Source organism: Bombina bombina, chromosome 4 (genome assembly GCF_027579735.1).
Source record: "Bombina bombina isolate aBomBom1 chromosome 4, aBomBom1.pri, whole genome shotgun sequence".
NCBI classification, from domain to species: domain Eukaryota; kingdom Metazoa; phylum Chordata; class Amphibia; order Anura; family Bombinatoridae; genus Bombina; species Bombina bombina.
The window spans coordinates 440,631,517-440,651,464 of NC_069502.1; the positions used below are offsets into that span (position 1 = coordinate 440,631,517).

Here is a 19,948-nt window from a genome sequence, read left to right on the forward strand (position 1 = left end):
TTCATTCACTGCCCACCACTATTTTGTGTGCCAAACTAGGTAAAAAATACATATTTAAAACGAAGGAATCTGTTTTCTGTTAATAAAGCAGTATCACATTTAAAGGGACAGTATACACCACTTTTCATATAACTTCATGTAATAGACACTACTATATAGAAGAATATGCACAGATACTGGTCTAAAAATCCAGTATTTAAACTTTTTAAAAATGTACTTAGAAGCGCACAGTTTAGCGCTGTTGATGAGGTTAGGCTGGGACACCCAGTGAAAGTGTCTAGGAATGCAGGAAGAACAGACACCCCCCTCCCCCTTCCTTGCATACGAAAAGACAAATTACACAAACAGGAGCCAGCAGGAGTCTGTAAACGTTTGTATACCTCTGACACTTTGGGGCTTGGTTAGGAGTCTTAAAATCAGCACAATGTTGTTAAAAAAAAGCAAAACTATACATTATTACAAAAACACTATCAGATGGGCTATATAAATAGATCATCTACAAAACATTTATGCAAAGAAAAATCTAGTGTGCAATGTCCCTTTAAATACTGATAAAGGTTTTGGCACCCAGAGGAAGAAGTGTCAATGACTAGAACTGAGTTCATGGCTTCACAATGATAATGCAAAGATAATACAAGACTAATAGAAACAAAGGTTTATTTAGTTGCAGTTTAGGACTGATGTGAGTGCAGAGGTAAACATATGTATCAGAAACTCAGAAAGCAATAATAAAGTGTAGAACTCATTGAGTAAGATCACAGGTATCTGACTGAAATACAAAACAGAGAGAAGGAAATCAGGTTGGGAGTCTGTAACTTGAACACGGTTCAGAAAAACAGGAACTCTGGTTAATAATTTGGCTTAAAGACAGTTCAGTTGAACTACAGCAGAGCAAGGCTGAAACACAGGTGGGTTGAGATTTACCATTGCAAGGCTGAAACACAGGTGGGTTAAGATTTAGCATGGCAAGGCTTAAACATAGGTGAGTAGAGTTTCAGTAAAAGCATGGCTCAAACATAGGTGAGAGGAATTTCAGCAAAGCAAGGTGGAAACATGAATGAATTGAACTGCAGCAAAGTAAGGAAGAAACAAAAGTGAGTCGAACTGCAGCAAAATAATTGCAGGAACACAGGTAAGTTAAACTACAGCCATGCAAGTCTGAAATGTTGGTTGGTAACTGTAACTGCAGTTGACCAGGAACAGAACACAGGTGAGTTGTACTTTGCATGAAAGGACTTTGGGAGATAGGTGGCTTGGATTGTATAGTAGAACAGCAGTCAAGAGCTGCAACAGCGACAAGAACACAAGCAGGCAGTTAGACCTGTACTGGAACTGTAGTATATTCAAGCAGGAACACAGGATCAGAGAAACCCACCACAGAACAGAGACTGAGGTCATGGTTGGAGAATAAGGCCATTTCTGGGCTTGATAAGAATAATAATTAATACAATCTTATAAAATTCCTTAGTATAATAAATAGAAGTATGTATGAATATTAATGTAATACTTTGTATGTATCTGAGTTGCAGATCAGAAGGATATGATTTGTATAAGTGTTCTATATGTGCACTATTATCATTTCAGATATTAATGAATGCAGCAGTGCCCCCTGCAAGCATGGAGGATTCTGCATTGACCGAGTTAATGACTTCTCGTGTTGGTGTCCAGTGAACTGGAGAGGGAGAACATGTGAAGAAGGTAACGCCTCTTATTAACTTCTTAATATGAACTATATATTTTCTATAAATGTAATGTTGTGAAAGCTCTCATGTTATTCCCACCCAATATCTTTTGGCTGCTTAGGCAACAATTACATTTTTGATAAGGCTTAACCAAACATTTTGTTTTATAGATGTAAATGAATGTACAAATGGACTCAGTAGATGTCATCCTAAGGCTACCTGTTTAAACACTGAGGGATCATATACATGTACCTGTATAAATGGGTATATCGGAAATGGATTTACATGTAAAGGTGAGACTTGTTCATGCTTGTCACTGAGACAGGGCTATTTGTGTATGTTGTTATCTGTAATCTTAACATCTAGTACCATGTTTACAATGATATCATAATGCTTTGGTAATCCTTAAATTAACCTATCTTAGTTAAGAATACAGACGGAAGACCATAACAACAGCATAACCACTTCATTTAACAGCAGAACACAATACTTTGAGAAATTAATTCTCAGTTTAAAAACTATTTCAGAAAACCGACTATTTGACTACAGAAGTGACTTTAGAATAACCCAGCGATATAAGGACTTCACTTCTCCCATGATCAGTGTTTCTACAGGATTTCCCTTTGGCTCTAAGTTTTACAGCAACTTATATGTAAGTAATAAAGAAGACATGAACTTGCATGTGTTCAGGGTTGTATTTTTCATTAGGCACACACTGCATTCAAGTACCTTCACTCTCAGGAGCTGTGGCTGTTCAAGTGATCTAACTATGTATATATGTACTGCTTGCTATTGGTCATACAGGGATGCATTAAGACACACTCAAGGGTCGATCACAATCCTTTAGAAAAATGTATCAACTGATTTATCTATAAAAATACCCATAGAATTATCATTAGATAAGTTTTTGTAAAGGATTGGGATCAACCCCACTGACTCTTAAACATCAGCCTATCTAGTATTGTCATAGTAAGTATAATTGTACCAGTTGTTTACTTGAATTGTCCAAGAAATCTCCTGAAACATAATGGTCTTACACAAACCTAATAAGAGCTGTTCTTTCTTTGGATAATCTTACAAATTAGACTACTGTTAAAATAATGAATACCTGTCAGTCTCACATTTTCATTGGTTTAGGTACAGTTCTGAGATACAGCAGATACAGACACTATTGACTGAATCGCTAAAAAAGAAAAAAAAAAGGTTGTTCACTGCATATATTGGCGCATAGAAATGTATTCTACACTCAGGGTGATCTTGTTAATATTAAGGTTATGTGCATATACATATGATATGTAAATAATTAATTTACTGGCAATGACTGCAGTGAAGTGTTAAACTAAGCTAAAATAAAACCTAGGTAAAACCTATATTTTTAATACTACTTTGATTATTAAATATTTATAGAGTGAAACATTTATCTGCTTTATTCTTTACTTTGCTTCACTTTCTGGTCAGTTGGTCAACTAGATTTGCTTAGTAGATACTGCCGGGCAGATCACAATATGGAATTTTGTGTTGCTGGTTATTATGCATTGGTTGTACAAAATAATGCAGCAGCACTTCTTCACAGCAAGGTTATGTATTTATTGGGACACAACCAACAGAGTACAACAATGTTTCAGTCTACATGACCTTAATCATGTTTTATACAATATGATTAAGGTCATGTAGACCGAAACGTTGTTGTACTCTGTTGGTTGTGTCCCAATAAATACATAACCTTGCTGTGAAGAAGTGGTTCTGCAGTCTTTTGTACACTATATCCATTTGGGTGAATACAGGACCCTGCAGCGTGCACCCGATTGAGCATATTGGTGCTGGACACTGTTTATTATGCCTTAGGATTGGGTTTCTTCCATTGGAGTATCTTATTGATGTTGCTTTTATTGTTACATGTAATGTCAGTCCAATCAAATAGAAGAATAAAAGAAATATTCAGCGGACAGTGAAATATACTTCTTCACATTAGTACTTAAAATTACACTTTGTTTACTGCTGTAGATTTCTATTTTATTGATTAATGTTTTTTTTTTTTTCAGTTTACAGACAACGGAGTTATTGCTTTTCCACGTTATTCCTATGATTACATGTATGTTTATAGTTATCCCTATAGCCAATTCTACAGCCAAGATATGTATACCCAACCAATGATTGCCGTTTTTTGGGCTGATGCTGATTTTTCTAGAGGATATGGGGACTTATATTACCGGGTAAGAATTAATGGTGTATTTGTGTGTGCTTCAAATTGTTGAGACTAAGGGGCCGATTTATCAATGTGGGGCTATAGCAGATCATATCCGGCCCACATCGTTAAATGCCGACAGCATACGATGTCAGCATTTATCATTGCACAAGCATTCCTTGTGAAATGCTTGTGCAATACCGCCCCCTGCAGATTCACGGCAGGGGGTCTCCAATCATCCCGATCCGACCTAAGAGGTGGCGGACGAGTTAAGGAGCAGTGGTCTTAAGACCACTGCTTCTTAACTTACGTTTCCGGAGAGCCTGAAGACTCTAGCCTGCATCCATAGCTTAATAATTCGGCCCCCATGTATTGTGCTTATCTGTACAACTTTACAGGAACTGTATTGAATTAATGAAATGATTTGTTCATAGATGTTCATAAGGTTGCTAAGGTGTCTCACTGTAAATGAGAGATCATGTTCTCAATTCATCAATTCACTAAAGTCAAAATGAAACTTTAATGATTCAGATAGAGCAAACATTTTTACAAAACTTATCAAATCACTTCCATTATCTAAATGCGCACAATCTTTTTATATGCACACTTTCTGAGGCACCAGCTAATACTAGGGGCTAGATAACGAGTGGTACGCTAACTGTATAGGGTATTTCCCTGCTTTTTGCACGTACTGGAAATAGGGTCCGCATTATGAGTTGAAAGTAATTGTGTTTGCTCGAGCACAAAATTTTTTAATGTGCGTCAGGTTTGCTGTATTAAACACAACATAAATACATGCAAAAGTACATCTACACTTACATAAACACTGTTTGATAAAAATTATTTAAAGACATTTTTAAAAAAAAAGTTATAATGTCTCAAACAGCCAAGTATGTTTGTCTGACGCAGTTATGCGCAGTAGACACTGCACGAGACAAACATATCTGGCCTTAACCCCTCAACGACCAGCGCCAATGCACAATAGAGACTGCGCGAGACAAGCGTGAGGATGGCGCTGGTCGTTAAGCCCTTAAGGACCAGCATCGTACACTGTACGACACTGCTGTCCTGGGCCTCTCTTGGCCATAATCTCGCTAAAAGTAGCGAGATTGCACTATTTCTGCATGCCCCACAAATAGGGCGGTGCAGAAATAGTCTTGCAGAGGTACCAAAGCAGAGAGGGACACTCTGTGTCCCTCTCTGCCAAGGGCAGCGGTGGTGCCAATTGTGGTGGAGTTTGAGGGTTAGGAGGGAGGTGGGTTAGCGGCCCATCGCTGGAGGGGGGCAGGAGGGGCAGGAACAGGTGGGACCGGCTACACTACAGAAAATATGTATGCTAAGAGTAGCAGGGAGGTGGAAGGAGTGAGGGGGGAGGAGGGAGAAGGAGGTACAGGGGGATCCTAGATAGGAGGGGTAATAAAGGCTAGAGAAAGGATTTTGGAAGGGAACGTTTTGGCCCGTGTACACGGGGTTTAACACAACAAGATGACAGAAGCTGCTTGAAAAAAAGGGCTGCAAAGGGCTTTAACAATAGGCATACATAGTCATGCCTTAATATGTGTAAGTGTGTGTATATATATGTATATATTTATAGATGTGTGTACATATGTATTTAAATATGTATGTGTTTTACTGTATATGTAATGTACATATTTACGATTCCAATGATCTTCACTTACAGGGTAATGCACTTTTTATTGTACATACATATTTCTACATATCTATATATACCTCTATATTTACATTATTTTCTATCAGGTAGATTATGAGTTGTGCATTTGTGTTTTAACTCTGAAAAAATGGTAATTTCAGCATTAAAACAGCACTGCAGCCATTACAAGTCTTGTCGGTATAGCTGTACCGCAAGCCTTTTAGCCTGTAACGCAACGTCAGTCCCACACTCTAAAAAATGTTCATGTTTTTTCATGGGACTTCCATAGCGCTGTTATTACAAGTTTTGCGGTGAAGCTAAAAATCTTGCGTTACACCCTATAACGACAAGTTCCATACCGCCATCTGAGAGCAGTAGTTATGAGTTTTACGCAACAAAACTGTTACATAAAACTCATAACTAAAGTGTTACAAAGTACACTAACACCCATAAACTACCTATTAACCCCTAAACCAAGGACGTCCCGCATCGCAAAACGCTATATTAAAGTTATTAACCCCTAATCTGCCGCTCCCGACATCGCTGCCACTAATAAAATGTATTAACCCCTATTCCGCCGCTCCCCGACATCGTCACCACTATATTAAAGTTATTAACCCCTATTCCCCCGCACCCCAACATTGCCCACACTATAATAAAAATATTATACCCCTATTTTGCCGCTCCCCGACATCGCCACCACTAAATAAAGTTATTAACCCCTAAACCTCTGGCCTCCCACATCACTACCACTAAATAAAGCTATTAACCCCTAAACCACCATTTTAACTAGGTAGACTAGTTAGTAAATAGGTATTAACTATTTACTAACTATCTAGTTAAAATAAATACAAACTTACCTGTGAAATAAAACCTAAGCTGCCTCACACTAAAACTAATCATTACAAAAAATAAAAAACCTACCATTACAAAAAAAATAAAAAACACTAAAATCAGCCAATAGGAATGAGAGCTGCTTAAATCCTATTGGCTGATTTGAACAGTCAATAGGATTTTAGCAGCCCTAATTCCTATTGCTGATTAAAAATGTTCAGCCAATAGGAATGCAATGGTACCCCCAGTATAAAAGGGGTACCTTGCATTTCAATCCTCAGTGTGCGACAGACGATCGCATGAAGAGGACCTCCGCCTGGACCTCCACCTTGGACCTCCGCCTTGGACCTTCGCCTGGACCTCCGCCTTGGACCTTTACCTGGACCTCCGCCTCCACGCATCGACCGCTCCACCTCCGCAGGGATAAAGAAGATTCCCGTCCCATGATGGACTTCAGCAACTGTGAGTACCTAAAGAGGGGTTAGTGTTAGGTTTTTTTAAGGTTTTTTGGGTGTTTTTTTTTTTTTAGATTAGGGTAATGGGCACTCCTAAAAGAGCTAAATGCCCTTTTAAGGGCCATGCCCATACAAATGCCATTTTCAGGGCAATGGGTAAATTAGTTTTTTTAGATAGTTTTTTTTTTTTTGTGTGGGTTTGGGGGGTGGGGGTTTGTAATGTTAGTGGGTCTGTATTTTTGTTTTGAAAAAGAGCTGATTTCTTTAGGGCAATGCCCTACAAAAGGTCCTTTTAAGGGCTATTGGTAGTTTATTATAGATTAGGTTTCTTTTATTTTGGAGTGTTTTTTTTTTTAAAATGGGTATTAGAATAGGAATCATTTTTATTATTTTTGGATAACTTGTTTGTTATTTTGTGTAATGTTTTTTTTTTTAGATTTGGGGTGTTTTTTTTTAGATTAGGGTAATGGGCACTCTTAAAAGAGCTGAATGCCATTTTAAGGGCAGGAAAAAGAGCTTACCGCCATTTTAAGGGCAATGCCCATACAAATGCCCTTTTCAGGACAATGGGTAGATTAGGTTTTACTTTATTTTAATTTTGTGGATTTGGGGGGGGGTGAGGGTTTGTATACTGTTAGGGGGTGTTTGTTTTTCTTTTGTAGGAAAAGAGCTGATTTCTTTAGGGTAATGCCCTACAATAGGCACTTTTAAGGGCCCTTGGTAGTTTATTATAGATTAGGGGTTTTTTTGGAGGGGGAGGGTTTAAACAGGATATTAGCTAAGGAATAATTTTTATTATTTTGGATAATTTTGTTTGTTAATTTTTGTAATGGTAGGTTTTTTTATTTTTTGTCATTTTAGTGTTTTTTATTTTTTGTAATGGTAGGTTTTTTATTTTTTGTAATGGTAGGTTTTAGTTTGGGTTTTATTTCATAGGTAAGTTTGTATTTAACTAGGTAGTTAGTAAATAGTTAATAACTATTTACTAACTAGTCTACCTAGTTAAAATAAATACAAACTTACCTGTGAAATAAAAATAAAACCTAAGCTAGCTACAATTTAACTATTAGTTATATTGTAGCTAGCTTAGGTTTTATTTCACAGGTAAGTATTTAGTTTTAAATAGGTATTATTTAGTTAAAGGGACATGAAACCCAATTTTTTTCTTTCATGATTTAGAAAGAGCATGTCATTTTAAACAATTTTCTAATTTACTTCTATTATCTAATTTGCATCATTCTCTTGATATCACTTGCTGAAAAGCATATCTAGATATGCTCAGTAGCTGCTGATTGGTTACTGCACTTAAAGGCCTTGTGTGATTGGCTCACATATGTGCATTGCTATTTTTTCAACAAAGGATATCTAAAGAATTGAGCAAATTAGATAATAGAAGTAAATTAGAAAGTTGTTTAAAATTGCATGCCCTATCTGAATCATGAAAGTTTAATTTTGGCTAGACTGTCCCTTTAATAATTGTAACTTTAATTTAGCTCTATTTTAATTATGTTAAAGTTAGGTGGTGTTAGGTTTAGGGTTAGGGTTACGGTTAGGGTTAGGTTTAGGTTTAGGGGTTAATAGTTTAATTTAGTTTTTGCCTCTGTAGGGGGCTGGTGGTTTAGGGGTTAATAGGTTTATTTAGTGGTAGTGATGTGGTAGGCCAGAGTTTAGGGGTTAATAGCTTTATTTAGTGGCGGCAATGTCGGGGAGCGGCAGAATAGGGTTTAATATCTTTATTATAGTGTGGGCGATGTTGGGGTGCGTGGGAATAGGTGTTAATAACTTTAGTATAATGGTGGCGATATCGGGAGTGGCATATTAGGGGTTAATAGATTTATTTCGGTGGCGGCGATATTGGGAGCGGCAGATTGGGGTTAAAAGATTTACTTTGGTGGCGGCTCTATCGGGAGCAGCCGATTAGGGGTTAATAACATTATGTAGGTGGTGGCGATGTCGGTGGCAGCAGATTAGAGGTGTTTAGACTTGGGGTTTATGTTAGGGTGTTAGGTTTAAACGTAACTTTTTTCCCCATAGACATCAATGGGACTGCGCTACAGAGCTTTTCATTCCGCGCTTTAGGTGTTTGTTTTTTTTCTTACACGCTCTCCCCATTGATGTTTATGGGGAAAGCGTGCACGAGCACGTCAAAGCAGTGCTTATATTTTGTGCGTTATGGAGCTCAACACAACCATATCGCACGCACAAGGTGACTTTTTAAAAACTTGTAATGGCAGCTTTATGGAGGGGGAAATAATGCAACTTTTGTTGCGTTTGTTAAATACCCTCTATAGCGCAACACTTGTAATCTAGGTGAAAGTGAAGAACATAGGAATGTAAAATAGCTATCTGCTATCTTCAATACCCATTTTTGAAAATAATAAATATAAATTATCAAAAAATAATCACCTAGATTACGAGTTTTGCATTACGGTTTTAACGCTGAAAAAATGGCCATTTCAGCGTAAAAACCATAACGCAGCCATTACGAGTCTTGTCAGTACTTTTCATGTAAAATACATATCTATTCCTATATCTATAGGTATAGATATACAGGTATAGGTATATACATATACATGCGTACACACACACACACACATAGATATATATATAAATATGTATTTACAATAAAAATTACATTGTTCTATATGTAAATAAAATTGGAATGTGAAATATTCATAATTCATGTCGGGTTTAGCACACTTGTATAAAAGCGATCGGCTTAGCACACGAGTATGAGTGTTATTTTTTTTTTCCAGTTTTCGCAATCCAATGAATTCTATGGGAGAAGTTCAACTTTTAGCGCACTTCAGGTTTTTGCTCACACTCTAACTTTTTAATTTTAACTTGTAATTTAAGTGCAACCGATGCACACAAAAAAACCTTCATCTAGTAAAGTTAACGTGAGAGAAGCAGCGATAAATAGTGTTCCACTCATAATCTAGCCCTAAGAAAGTGCAAGAATTCACATAATATCTGGATATGCATCTTGTGATTGGCTAATGGCTGTCACATTAAGGGGGGAGGAAAATTTGACTTTGAATATTATATATCAGAAAACATATATCTACTCATTTTATATTCAAAATAAGGGTCCGATTCTCTATAGCTCTCTGGGCTGGGGAGATTCTATAGGAATGCTCACCAGCCCTTCTATTTCCCTGATGGAATTCTATAAAGCCACTGTTTTACCCTGAAAACAGGGTGTCTTGCTAAGGGGTGTATACTGCATTTTGGTATAGGAAGGAGATGCACACATTACAAAAGTGCTCACTTAAATTCATAATTTAAAAATCTTAGAAAACGAATAATTGAACCATTCACATAAAAATATGGAAGAAAGAAACAAAATTCTTCCCCAAAAAACATATTTTAGTAAAAATTGTAAATTTGTATGTAAATTACACAGAAATAAATCGTATTAAATATTCACAGTGTAAATTGTAATTTAAGTTCGCTGGATGTGCAAAAAAACATAGAAATTTGTACATTTAAGTGCAAAATACCAAGTGTAATTGTTACTATTGTGAAAAATGGGCTGAACATGGGTGTTTATAAAATTGTCTCTCTAATCCCAGTGTAATTCTGCAAAGATTTTCGCACTGCAGATCTCACAGTTTTTTCTTGCAAACTAAAAGGTGGCAAGCTTTACTCAAAACACTCAAAATACTTATAACCCTAATAGAGAAACACATGTATATGAAAATATAGGAGATTGTAAGATGATATACGCAGAAAGCAGCATAATGTGATTTTTATTGGCTGCAGGATTTCGTTTTTAAAGTGCGTCCCCTACTCACTGCTAACAACGCTCTATGAAGCCAAGTGTCCCTATCCAGCGAGCTCTATTACTTTATATAGGAGCCATCTCACCTCACGCAGGACTGCCCCTTTTTTAAAAATAACTCCACTATGGCAGCCCCTGCGAGGGTCAGCATGAAGAACCAAGTCTGACCAGTAGAGCTTTAGAGAATCGATCCCTAAGTGCTTTTGCATTGTCTTTTTATTATATATCTGTTAATTATGTAATTCCACTGTGTTTAATGGTCCTTTAACACCTAGCATTTCATGAGGTGCACAATACATGGAACAACTTTAAAAGCAAAACAAAAAAAATAAAACACTTTTAAACAATGGCTAATTTAAACAATTTCATATGAAGCAGATACAGAACTAAGATCCAGTAATTATTATCTTATCTTTTTGACAATATACTCACTTCACATCTAGGAGTGTGGGGAGTGCGAGGGTAGATATAAATACAAAATATTAAATAATAAAAAGATATAACCACTTGGCACACACTTATATTTATCAATATCCCTGGTCAAGTGATAGGGCCTAGGAATAAAACATAAGTTTTATTTAAACTACTTAAAAAGTATCATATTGATACCAAATTAAAATCAATTAAAAGGAAATGCAAATAGCACTGTCTGCGTACATGGGATTAGATACACACGTGTATCAATATATCTATAAAATTGGAAAGTGTTTAAATAAGTCTAAGAGCAACATTAGACTAAGCGTCATTGTGAAACATCCAGTTAATAAAAAAAAAAGATTCCTAACATTTTACTTTCTATCGCCTAGATTACGAGTCTTGCGTTAGCCTTAAAAAGCAGCGTTGAGGGGTCCCAACGCTGCTTTTTAACGCCCGCTGGTATTACGAGTCTGACAGGTACAGGTGTACCGCTCACTTTTTTTCTGCGATTTTAGCATACCGCAAATCCCCTTACGTCAATTGCGTATCCTATCTTTTCTATGGGATTTTCCTAACGCCGGTATTACGATTGCTGGAAAAAGTGTGCGGTACACCCTCTCCTGTCAAGACTCCTACCGCAATTAAAAGTCAGTAGTTAAGAGTTTTATGGGCTAACGCCGTAACATAAAGCTCTTAACTAAAGTGCTAAAACCCATAAACTACCTATTAACCCCTAAACCTAGGCCCCCCACATTGCAAATACTATAATAAAATTATTTAACCCCTAATCTGCAGAACGGACATCGCCGCCACTTTAATAAATGTATTAACCCCTAAACCACTGCACTCCCGCCTCGCAAAACACTAGTTAAATTTTATTAACCCCTAATCTGCCGTCCCTAACATCGCCGCCACCTACCTACATGTATTAACCCCAAATCTGACGCACCTAACATCGCGACACTATATTAAATTTATTAACCCCTAAACCTAAGTCTAACCCTAACCCCCCCTAACTTAAATATAATTTAAATAAAAAGAAATAAAATTACTACAATTAAATAAATTAATCCTATTTATAACTAAATACTTACCTATAAAATAAACCATAAGATAGCTACAATATAACTAATAATTACATTGTAGCCATCTTAGGGTTTACTTTTATTTTACAGGCAACTTTGTATTTATTTTAACTATGTAGAATAGTTATTAAATAGTTATTAACTATTTAATAACTACCTAGCTAAACTAAATACAAATTTACCTGTAAAATAAACCATAACCTAAGTTACAATTACACCTAACACTACACTATAATTAAATGAATTACCTAAACTAGCTACAATTAATTACAATTAAATTAAATAAACTAAATTACGGAAACCCCCCCCCCCTAAATTACAGAAAATAATAAAATAATTACAAATTTTTAAACTAATTACACCTAATCTAATCCCCCCAAATAAAATAAAAAAGCCCCCCAAAATAATAAAATTCCCTACCCTATACTAAATTACAAATAGCCCTTAATAGAGCCTTTTGCGGGGCATTGCCCCAAAGTAATCAGCTCTTTTATCTGTAAAAAAATACAATACCCCCCAACATTACAACCCACCACCCACACACCCAACCCTACTCTAAAACCCACCCAATCCCCCCTTAAAAAAACCTAACACTAACCCCCTGAAGATCACCCTACCTTGTACCATCTTCACCCAGCCGGGCACAAGTGGTCCTCCAGAGGGGCAGAAGTCTTCATCCTATCCGGCCAGAAGAGGACATCCAGACAGGCACACGTCTTCATCCAGGAGGCATCTTCTATCTTCTTGCATCCGGAGCGGAGTGGGTCCATCTTGAAGACATCTGATGCGGAGCATCCTCTTCCATCCAACGGCGACTGAAGAATGAAGGTTCCTTTAAGTGACGTCATCCAAGATGGCGTCCCTTGAATTCCGATTGGCTGATAGAATCCTATCAGCCAATCGGAATTAAGGTAGGAAAAATAATATTGGCTGATGCAATCAGCCAATCGGATTGAAGTTCAATCCAATTGGCTGATCCAATCAGCCAATAGGATTGACCTTGCATTCAATTGGCTGATTGGATCAGCCAATCGGATTGAACTTCAATCCGATTGGCTGATTGCATCAGCCAATAGGATTTTTCCTACCTTAATTCTGATTGGCTGATAGGATTCTATCAGCCAATCAGGATTCAAGGGATGCCATCTTGGATGATGTCACTTAAAGGAACCTTCATTCCTCTGTCGCCGTCGGATGGAAGAGGATGCTCCGCGTCAGATGTTTTCAAGATGGACCCGCTCCGCTCCGGATGGAAGAAGATAGAAGATGCCGCCTGGATGAAGACTTGTGCCCCTCTGGATGTCCTATTCTGGCCAGATAGGATGAAGACTTCTGCCTCTCTGGAGGACCACTTGTGCCGGCTGGGTGAAGACGGCTCAAGGTAGGGTGATCTTCAGGGGGTTAGTGTTAGTTTTTTTTAAGGGGGGATTGGGTGGGTTTTAGAGTAGGGTTGGGTGTGTGGGTGGTAGGTTTTAATGTTGGGGGGGTATTGTATTTTTTTTTACAGGTAAAAGAGCTCATTACTTTGGGGGAATGCCCCGCAAAAGGCCCTTTTAAGGGCTATTTGTAATTTAGTATAGGGTAGGGATTTTTTATTATTTTGGGGGGCTTTTTTTATTTTATTAGGGGGATTAGATTAGGTATAATTAGTTTAAAAATTTGTAATTTCTTTTTTATTTTCTGTAATTTAGTGTTTTTTTTCCGTAATTTAGTTTATTTAATTTAAATGTAATTAATTGTAGTTAGTTTAGGTAATTAATTTAATTATAGTGTAGTGTTAGGTTTAATTGTAACTTAGGTTTGGATTTATTTTACAGGTAAACTTGTATTTATTTTAGCTAGGTAGCTATTTAATAGTTAATAACTATTTAATAACTATTGTACCTAGTTAAAATAAATACAAAGTTGCCTGTAAAATAAAAATAAACCCTGAGATAGCTACAATGTAACTATTAGTTGTAGCTATCTTAGGGTTTATTTTATAGGTAAGTATTTAGTTTTAAATAGGAATAATGTAGTTAATAATAGTAATTTTATTTAGATTATTTTAAATTATATTTAAATTAGGGGGGTTAGGGTTAGACTTAGGTTTAGGGGTTAATAACTTTATTATAGTGGGGTCGTCAGATTAGGGGTTAATAATTGTAGTTAGGTTGCAGCGATGTTGGGGGCGGCAGATTAGGGGTTAATAAATATAATGTAGGGTTCGGCGATGTTGGGGGCAGCAGATTAGGGGTTCATAGGTATAATGTAGGTGGCGGCGGTGTCCGGAGTGTAGATTAGGGGTTAATAATATAATGCAGGTGGCGACGATGTCGGGTGTGGCAGATTAGGGGTTAATAAGTGTAAGATTAGGGGTGCTTAGACTCGGGGTTCATGTTAGGGTGTTAGGTGTAGACATATTTTTTATTTTCCCATAGGAAACAATGGGGCTGCGTTAGGAGCTGAACGCTGATTTTTTGCAGGTGTTAGTGTTTTTTTCAGCCGTCTCAGCCCCATTGTTTCCTTTGGGGAAATTGTGCATGAGCACGTTTAGCCAGCTCACCGCTACCGTAAGCAGCGCTGGTATTGAGGTGAGATGTGGAGCTAAATTTTGCTCACTTTTCTGAGGCTAACGCCGGCTTGCAGAAGACTCGTAATATTAGCGTTGTCTTAAGTGAGCGGTGAGAAAAAAAGGCTTGTTAGCACCGCACACCATTACCGACAAAAACTCGTAATCTAGCCCTATGTTTGCGTGAGCCCCACTAACAGTGAAAAATCAGTGGGATTATCAGGTTCTCTATTTTTTTCTCGCAAAACTACTTATTGTAAACAATGATTGTTATTTTTAAATATTTTAAGCTAAGTAAACATTCTACAAACATCTGGGAAGTCATTTATAATGTTTTAAATACATACTGAATTCTGCTTTAGAACTTCAGCACACTTGTCAGAATTTAATAGCAATACTAGTCACTACCACTATCCAATTGTTATCAGTATTTAAAGTTCTGTCAAATTGTAATATAATCTTTGATACATGCACACTTTCTATTTTCACCACATATTCTCAATTAATAGCTACTAAATATTCCTTTGTATTTCAGGTTTATGACTTCCAAAGCTCACCTTGGCTGAGTCCAGAATTCAAACAGCAACTTGAAACTGAAATATCAACTTATTTTCCATCAATTTTAAATTTCAAAGCTCTGTGGGCTATCAAGATCACATGGGAGCAAGTTCCACCATACCCTGCATATTACTACAACAGTTATGATGTAAGTTGGGTTCTAGAAACTCACCCAGTATTATTTTCATTTAAAGAATATACAGTTTCATGATGGATAATAATGAGAAGAAATAAGGATTTCTAGGACAATCCCTTTGTTGAAAATAAGTGTTGACACTTATTACATAGTTTGTGTGTTCAAGGTGCTGGGACTTGGATTGTGGTGCATTTATAGTATTTGTCGTTTAAAAGTAGATTGGGTTTTTTTTGGTGAAGTAAAATGATGGGATAAATATACACCCACCAGGTAGATCTGATCCCAACAGAGCTTAATAGTAGTATAAGATGGTTAATTTGTCACACTTCTCAAAACAATGCTGTTCCCTCTAGATAAAAGCTTTTATCAGAATCAGTTGTAGGAAATTGTGAATAATTTTTGATATATAACACATTCTCTTACATATTTAAGACTTAAAAGCACATTCTGATGACCCTAGATAACTATCACCTAGATTACGAGTCTTGCGTTAGCCTTAAAAAGCAGCGTTGAGAGGTCCCAACGCTGCTTTTTAATGTCCACTGGTATTACGAGTCTGACAGGTACAGGTGTACCGCTCACTTTTTTACGCGATTTTAACATACCACAAATCCCCTTACGTCAATTGCGTATCCTATCTTTTCTATGGGATTTTCCTAATGACGGTATTACGATTGCTGGAATAATTGAGCGGTATAGCCTCTCCTGTCAAGACTCCTACCGCATTTAAAAGTCAGTAGTTAAGAGTTTTATGGGCTAACGCCGTAACATAAAACTCTTAACTAAAGTGCTAAAAGTACACTAACACCCATAAACTACCTATTAACCCCTCAGATCAGACATCACCGCCACTTAAATAAATGTATTAACCCCTAAACCGCCGCACTCCCGCCTTGCAAACACTAGTTAAATTTTATTTACCCCTAATCTGCCATCCCTAATATCGCCGACACCTACCTACCTTTATTAACCCCTAATCTGCCGCCCCAAACGTCGCCGCCACTATACTAAATTTATTAACCCCTAAACCTAAGTCTAACCCTAAAACTACAAAACTAAAACCCCAACTTAAATATAATTTAAATAAAATGAAATAAAATTACTACAATTAAATTAATTATTCCTATTTAAAACTAAATACTTACCTATAAAATAAACCATAAGATAGCTACAATATAACTAATAATTACATTGTAGCCATCTTAGGGTTTATTTTTATTTTACAGGCAACTTTGTATTTATTTTAACTAGGTACAATAGTTATTAAATAGTTATTAACTATTTAATAACTACCTAGCTTAAATAAATACAAATTTACCTGTAAAATAAACCCTAACCTAAGTTACAAATACACCTAACACTACACTATAATTAAATTAAATCCCAAAATTAACTACAATTAATTACAATTAAATTAAATAAACTAGATTATGAAAAACAAACAAACACTAAATTGCTGAAAATAAAAAAGAAATCACAAATTTTTAAACTAATTACACCTAATCTAATCCCCCTAATAAAATAAAAAAGCCCCTCAAAATAATAAAATTCCCTACCCTATACTAAATTACAAATAGCCCTTAAAAGGACCTTTTGCGGGGCATTGCCCCAAAGTAATCAGCTCTTTTACCTGTAAAAAAAATACAATACCCCCCAACATTAAAACCCACCACCCACACACCCAACCCTACTCTAAAACCCACCAAATCCCCCCCTTAAACACACTAACCCCTTGAAGATCACCCTACATTGAGACGTCTTCACCCAGCCGGGCCGAAGTCCTCCAAGAAGCCGGGCAGAAGTCTTCATCCGATCCGGGGCAGAAGAGGTCATCCAGGCGGCAGAAGTCTTCATCCAGATGGCATCTTCTATCTTCATCCTTCCGGCGCGGAGTGGGTCCATCTTCAATTCAGCCGACGCGGAGCATCCTCTTTCATCGACGTCCTAACGAAGAATGAAGGTTCCTTTAAATGACGTCATCCAAGATGGCATCCCTTCAATTACGATTGGCTGATAGAATTCTATCAGCCAATCGGAATTAAGGTAGGAAAAATCCTATTGGCTGATGCAATCAGCCAATAGAATTGAGCTTGCATTCTATTGGCTGATTGGAACAGCCAATAGAATGCAAGCTCAATCCTATTGGCTGATTGGATCAGCCAATAGGATTGAACTTCAATTCTATTGGCTGATTGCATCAGCCAATAGGATTTTTCCTACCTTAATTCCAATTGGCTGATAGAATTCTATCAGCCAATCGGAATTGAAGGGACGCCATCTTGGATGACGTCATTTAAAGGAACCTTCATTCTTCGTTAGGACGTCGATGGAAGAGGATGCTCTGCGTCGGCTGGATTGAAGATGGACCCACTCCGCGCCGGAAGGATGAAGATAGAAGATGCCGTCTGGATGAAGACTTCTGCCGTCTGGAGGACATCTTCTGCCTGGATCGGATGAAGACTTCTGCCGTCTGGAGGACCACATCTGCCCGGCTTCTTGGAGGACTTCGGCCCGGCTGGGTGAAGACGTCTCAAGGTAGGGTGATCTTCAAGGGGTTAGTGTTAGGTTTTTTTAAGGGGGGATTGGGTGGGTTTTAGAGTAGGGTTGGGTGTGTGGGTGGTGGGTTTTAATGTTGGGGGGTATTGTATTTTTTTTTTACAGGTAAAAGAGCTGATTACTTTGGGGCAATGCCCCGCAAAAGGCCCTTTTAAGGGTTATTTGTAATTTAGTATAGGGTAGGGAATTTTATTATTTTGGGGGGCTTTTTTATTTTATTAGGGGATTAAATTAGGTGTAATTAGTTTAAAAATTTGTAATTTCTTTTTTATTTTCTCTAATTTAGTGGGTTTTTTTTCGTAATTCAGTTTATTTAATTTAATTGTAATTAATTGTAGTTAATTTAGGGATTTAATTTAATTTAATCATAGTGTAGTGTTAGGTGTATTTGTAACTTAGGTTAGGGTTTATTTTACAGGTAAGTGTTTAGTTTTAAATAGGAAAAATTTAATTAATTGTAGTTATTTTATTTAGATTTATTTAAATTATATTTGTATTTGTATTTATTTTAGCTAGGTAGTTAATAAATAGTTAATAACTATTTAATAACTATTGTACCTAGTTAAAATAAATACAAAGTTGCCTGTAAAATAAAAATAAAACCTAAGCTAGCTACAATGTAACTATTAGTTATATTGTAGCTAGCTTAGGGTTTATTTTACAGGTAAGTATTTAGTTTTAAATAGGAATAATTTAATTAATTGTAGTAATTTTATTTAGATTTATTTAAATTAAATTTAAGTTAGGGGGGTGTTAGGGTTAGGATTAGACTTAGGTTTAGGGGTTAATAACTTTATTATAGTGGCGACGGCGTTGGCGGCAGATTAGGGGTTAATAAATTTAATATAGTTGCAGCGACGTTGGGGGCGGCAGATTAGGGGTTAATAACTATAATGTAGGTGTCGGCGATGTTGGGGGCGACAGATTAGGGGTTCATAGGTATAATGTAGGTGGCGGCAGTGTCCGAGCGGCAGATAAGGGGTTAATAAGGTTATGCAGTTGGCAGCGATGTCGGGGTCGGCAGATTAGGGGTTAATAAGTGTAATAATAGGGGTGTTTAGACTCAGGGTTCATGTTAGGGTGTTAGGTGCAGACATAAAATGTATTTCCCCATAGGAAACAATGGGGCTGCGTTAGGATCTGAACGCTGCTTTTTTGCAGGTGTTTGCCCCATTGTTTCCTATGGGGAAATCGTGCACGAGCACGTTCAGCCAGCTCACCACTACCATAAGCAGCGATGGTATTGAGGTGAGATGTGGAGCTAAATTTTGCTCAACGCTCACTTTTTAGAGGCTAACGCCGGGTTGAGAAAAACCTGTAATACCAGTGTTGTTTGTAGGTGAGCGGTGAGCTGGAACTGAGCGTTAGCAACGCACAGCTTTACCGACAAAACTCGTAATCTAGCCGTATATGTTTAGTCCCCACAATGCATTGCAGCTCCTGAGCAAAGCAGATGTTTGGCAAGTTGTGTAACTATCACTCCTAACTGGCTCACCAAATGTGTTATGCTTGAGGGTTGCTATGCATGTGGCTTCTGAGTGGGACTTTACCTATGTGTTTAATTTGATTGTCTTTTCAGTAGTATTGAAACAGTATTGAAACACTGGATTAAATAGGAAATAAATTAAGCAAGTGGGGAAAAAATGTTTTTCAGACCAAAGTAGAGGTCAAGTAGTCAGAAATAGAATTACTTTTATATTGACTTGTGTTATTATTTTCATTACAGACAAACACATATCAGGCTGTGTTAGTCACTGATGGAATCTATTCTTTTTGTTTGATTCGCTTTGACGATGGAGGAATGAACTGGAAATACTATACACTCCCTACGTATTACTATGCTAAAATGGGATATTTCAGGTATGAACAATAATATAGAAAATTCTGTATTAATTTATTTGGGGCTTGATTGTATTGGCTGCATTTTCTAAAACTCACTGGGCTAGATTACAATTGGCGCACGGTCATGATATTGCAACATTGTGACCACGCTATTACAAATAGAAAATAAATGCATACCGCAATCTAAATGTTTAGGGCTAAAAATAAATGTG

General features: G+C 37.0%; 1 protein-coding gene across 1 annotated transcript in view; it reads left to right on the plus strand.

The window, feature by feature from the left end:
* LOC128657533 (uncharacterized) overlaps positions 1 to 19,948 on the plus strand; it is a 162,107-nt gene that overhangs the window by 16,596 nt on the left and 125,563 nt on the right. Inside the window, exons 4-9 of the mRNA XM_053711906.1 lie at positions 1,585 to 1,698; positions 1,853 to 1,975; positions 2,210 to 2,334; positions 3,725 to 3,895; positions 15,180 to 15,350; positions 19,621 to 19,754. Of these exons, the coding sequence (XP_053567881.1) occupies positions 1,585 to 1,698; positions 1,853 to 1,975; positions 2,210 to 2,334; positions 3,725 to 3,895; positions 15,180 to 15,350; positions 19,621 to 19,754 (838 nt within the window). The remainder of the gene's footprint in view (positions 1 to 1,584; positions 1,699 to 1,852; positions 1,976 to 2,209; positions 2,335 to 3,724; positions 3,896 to 15,179; positions 15,351 to 19,620; positions 19,755 to 19,948) is intronic.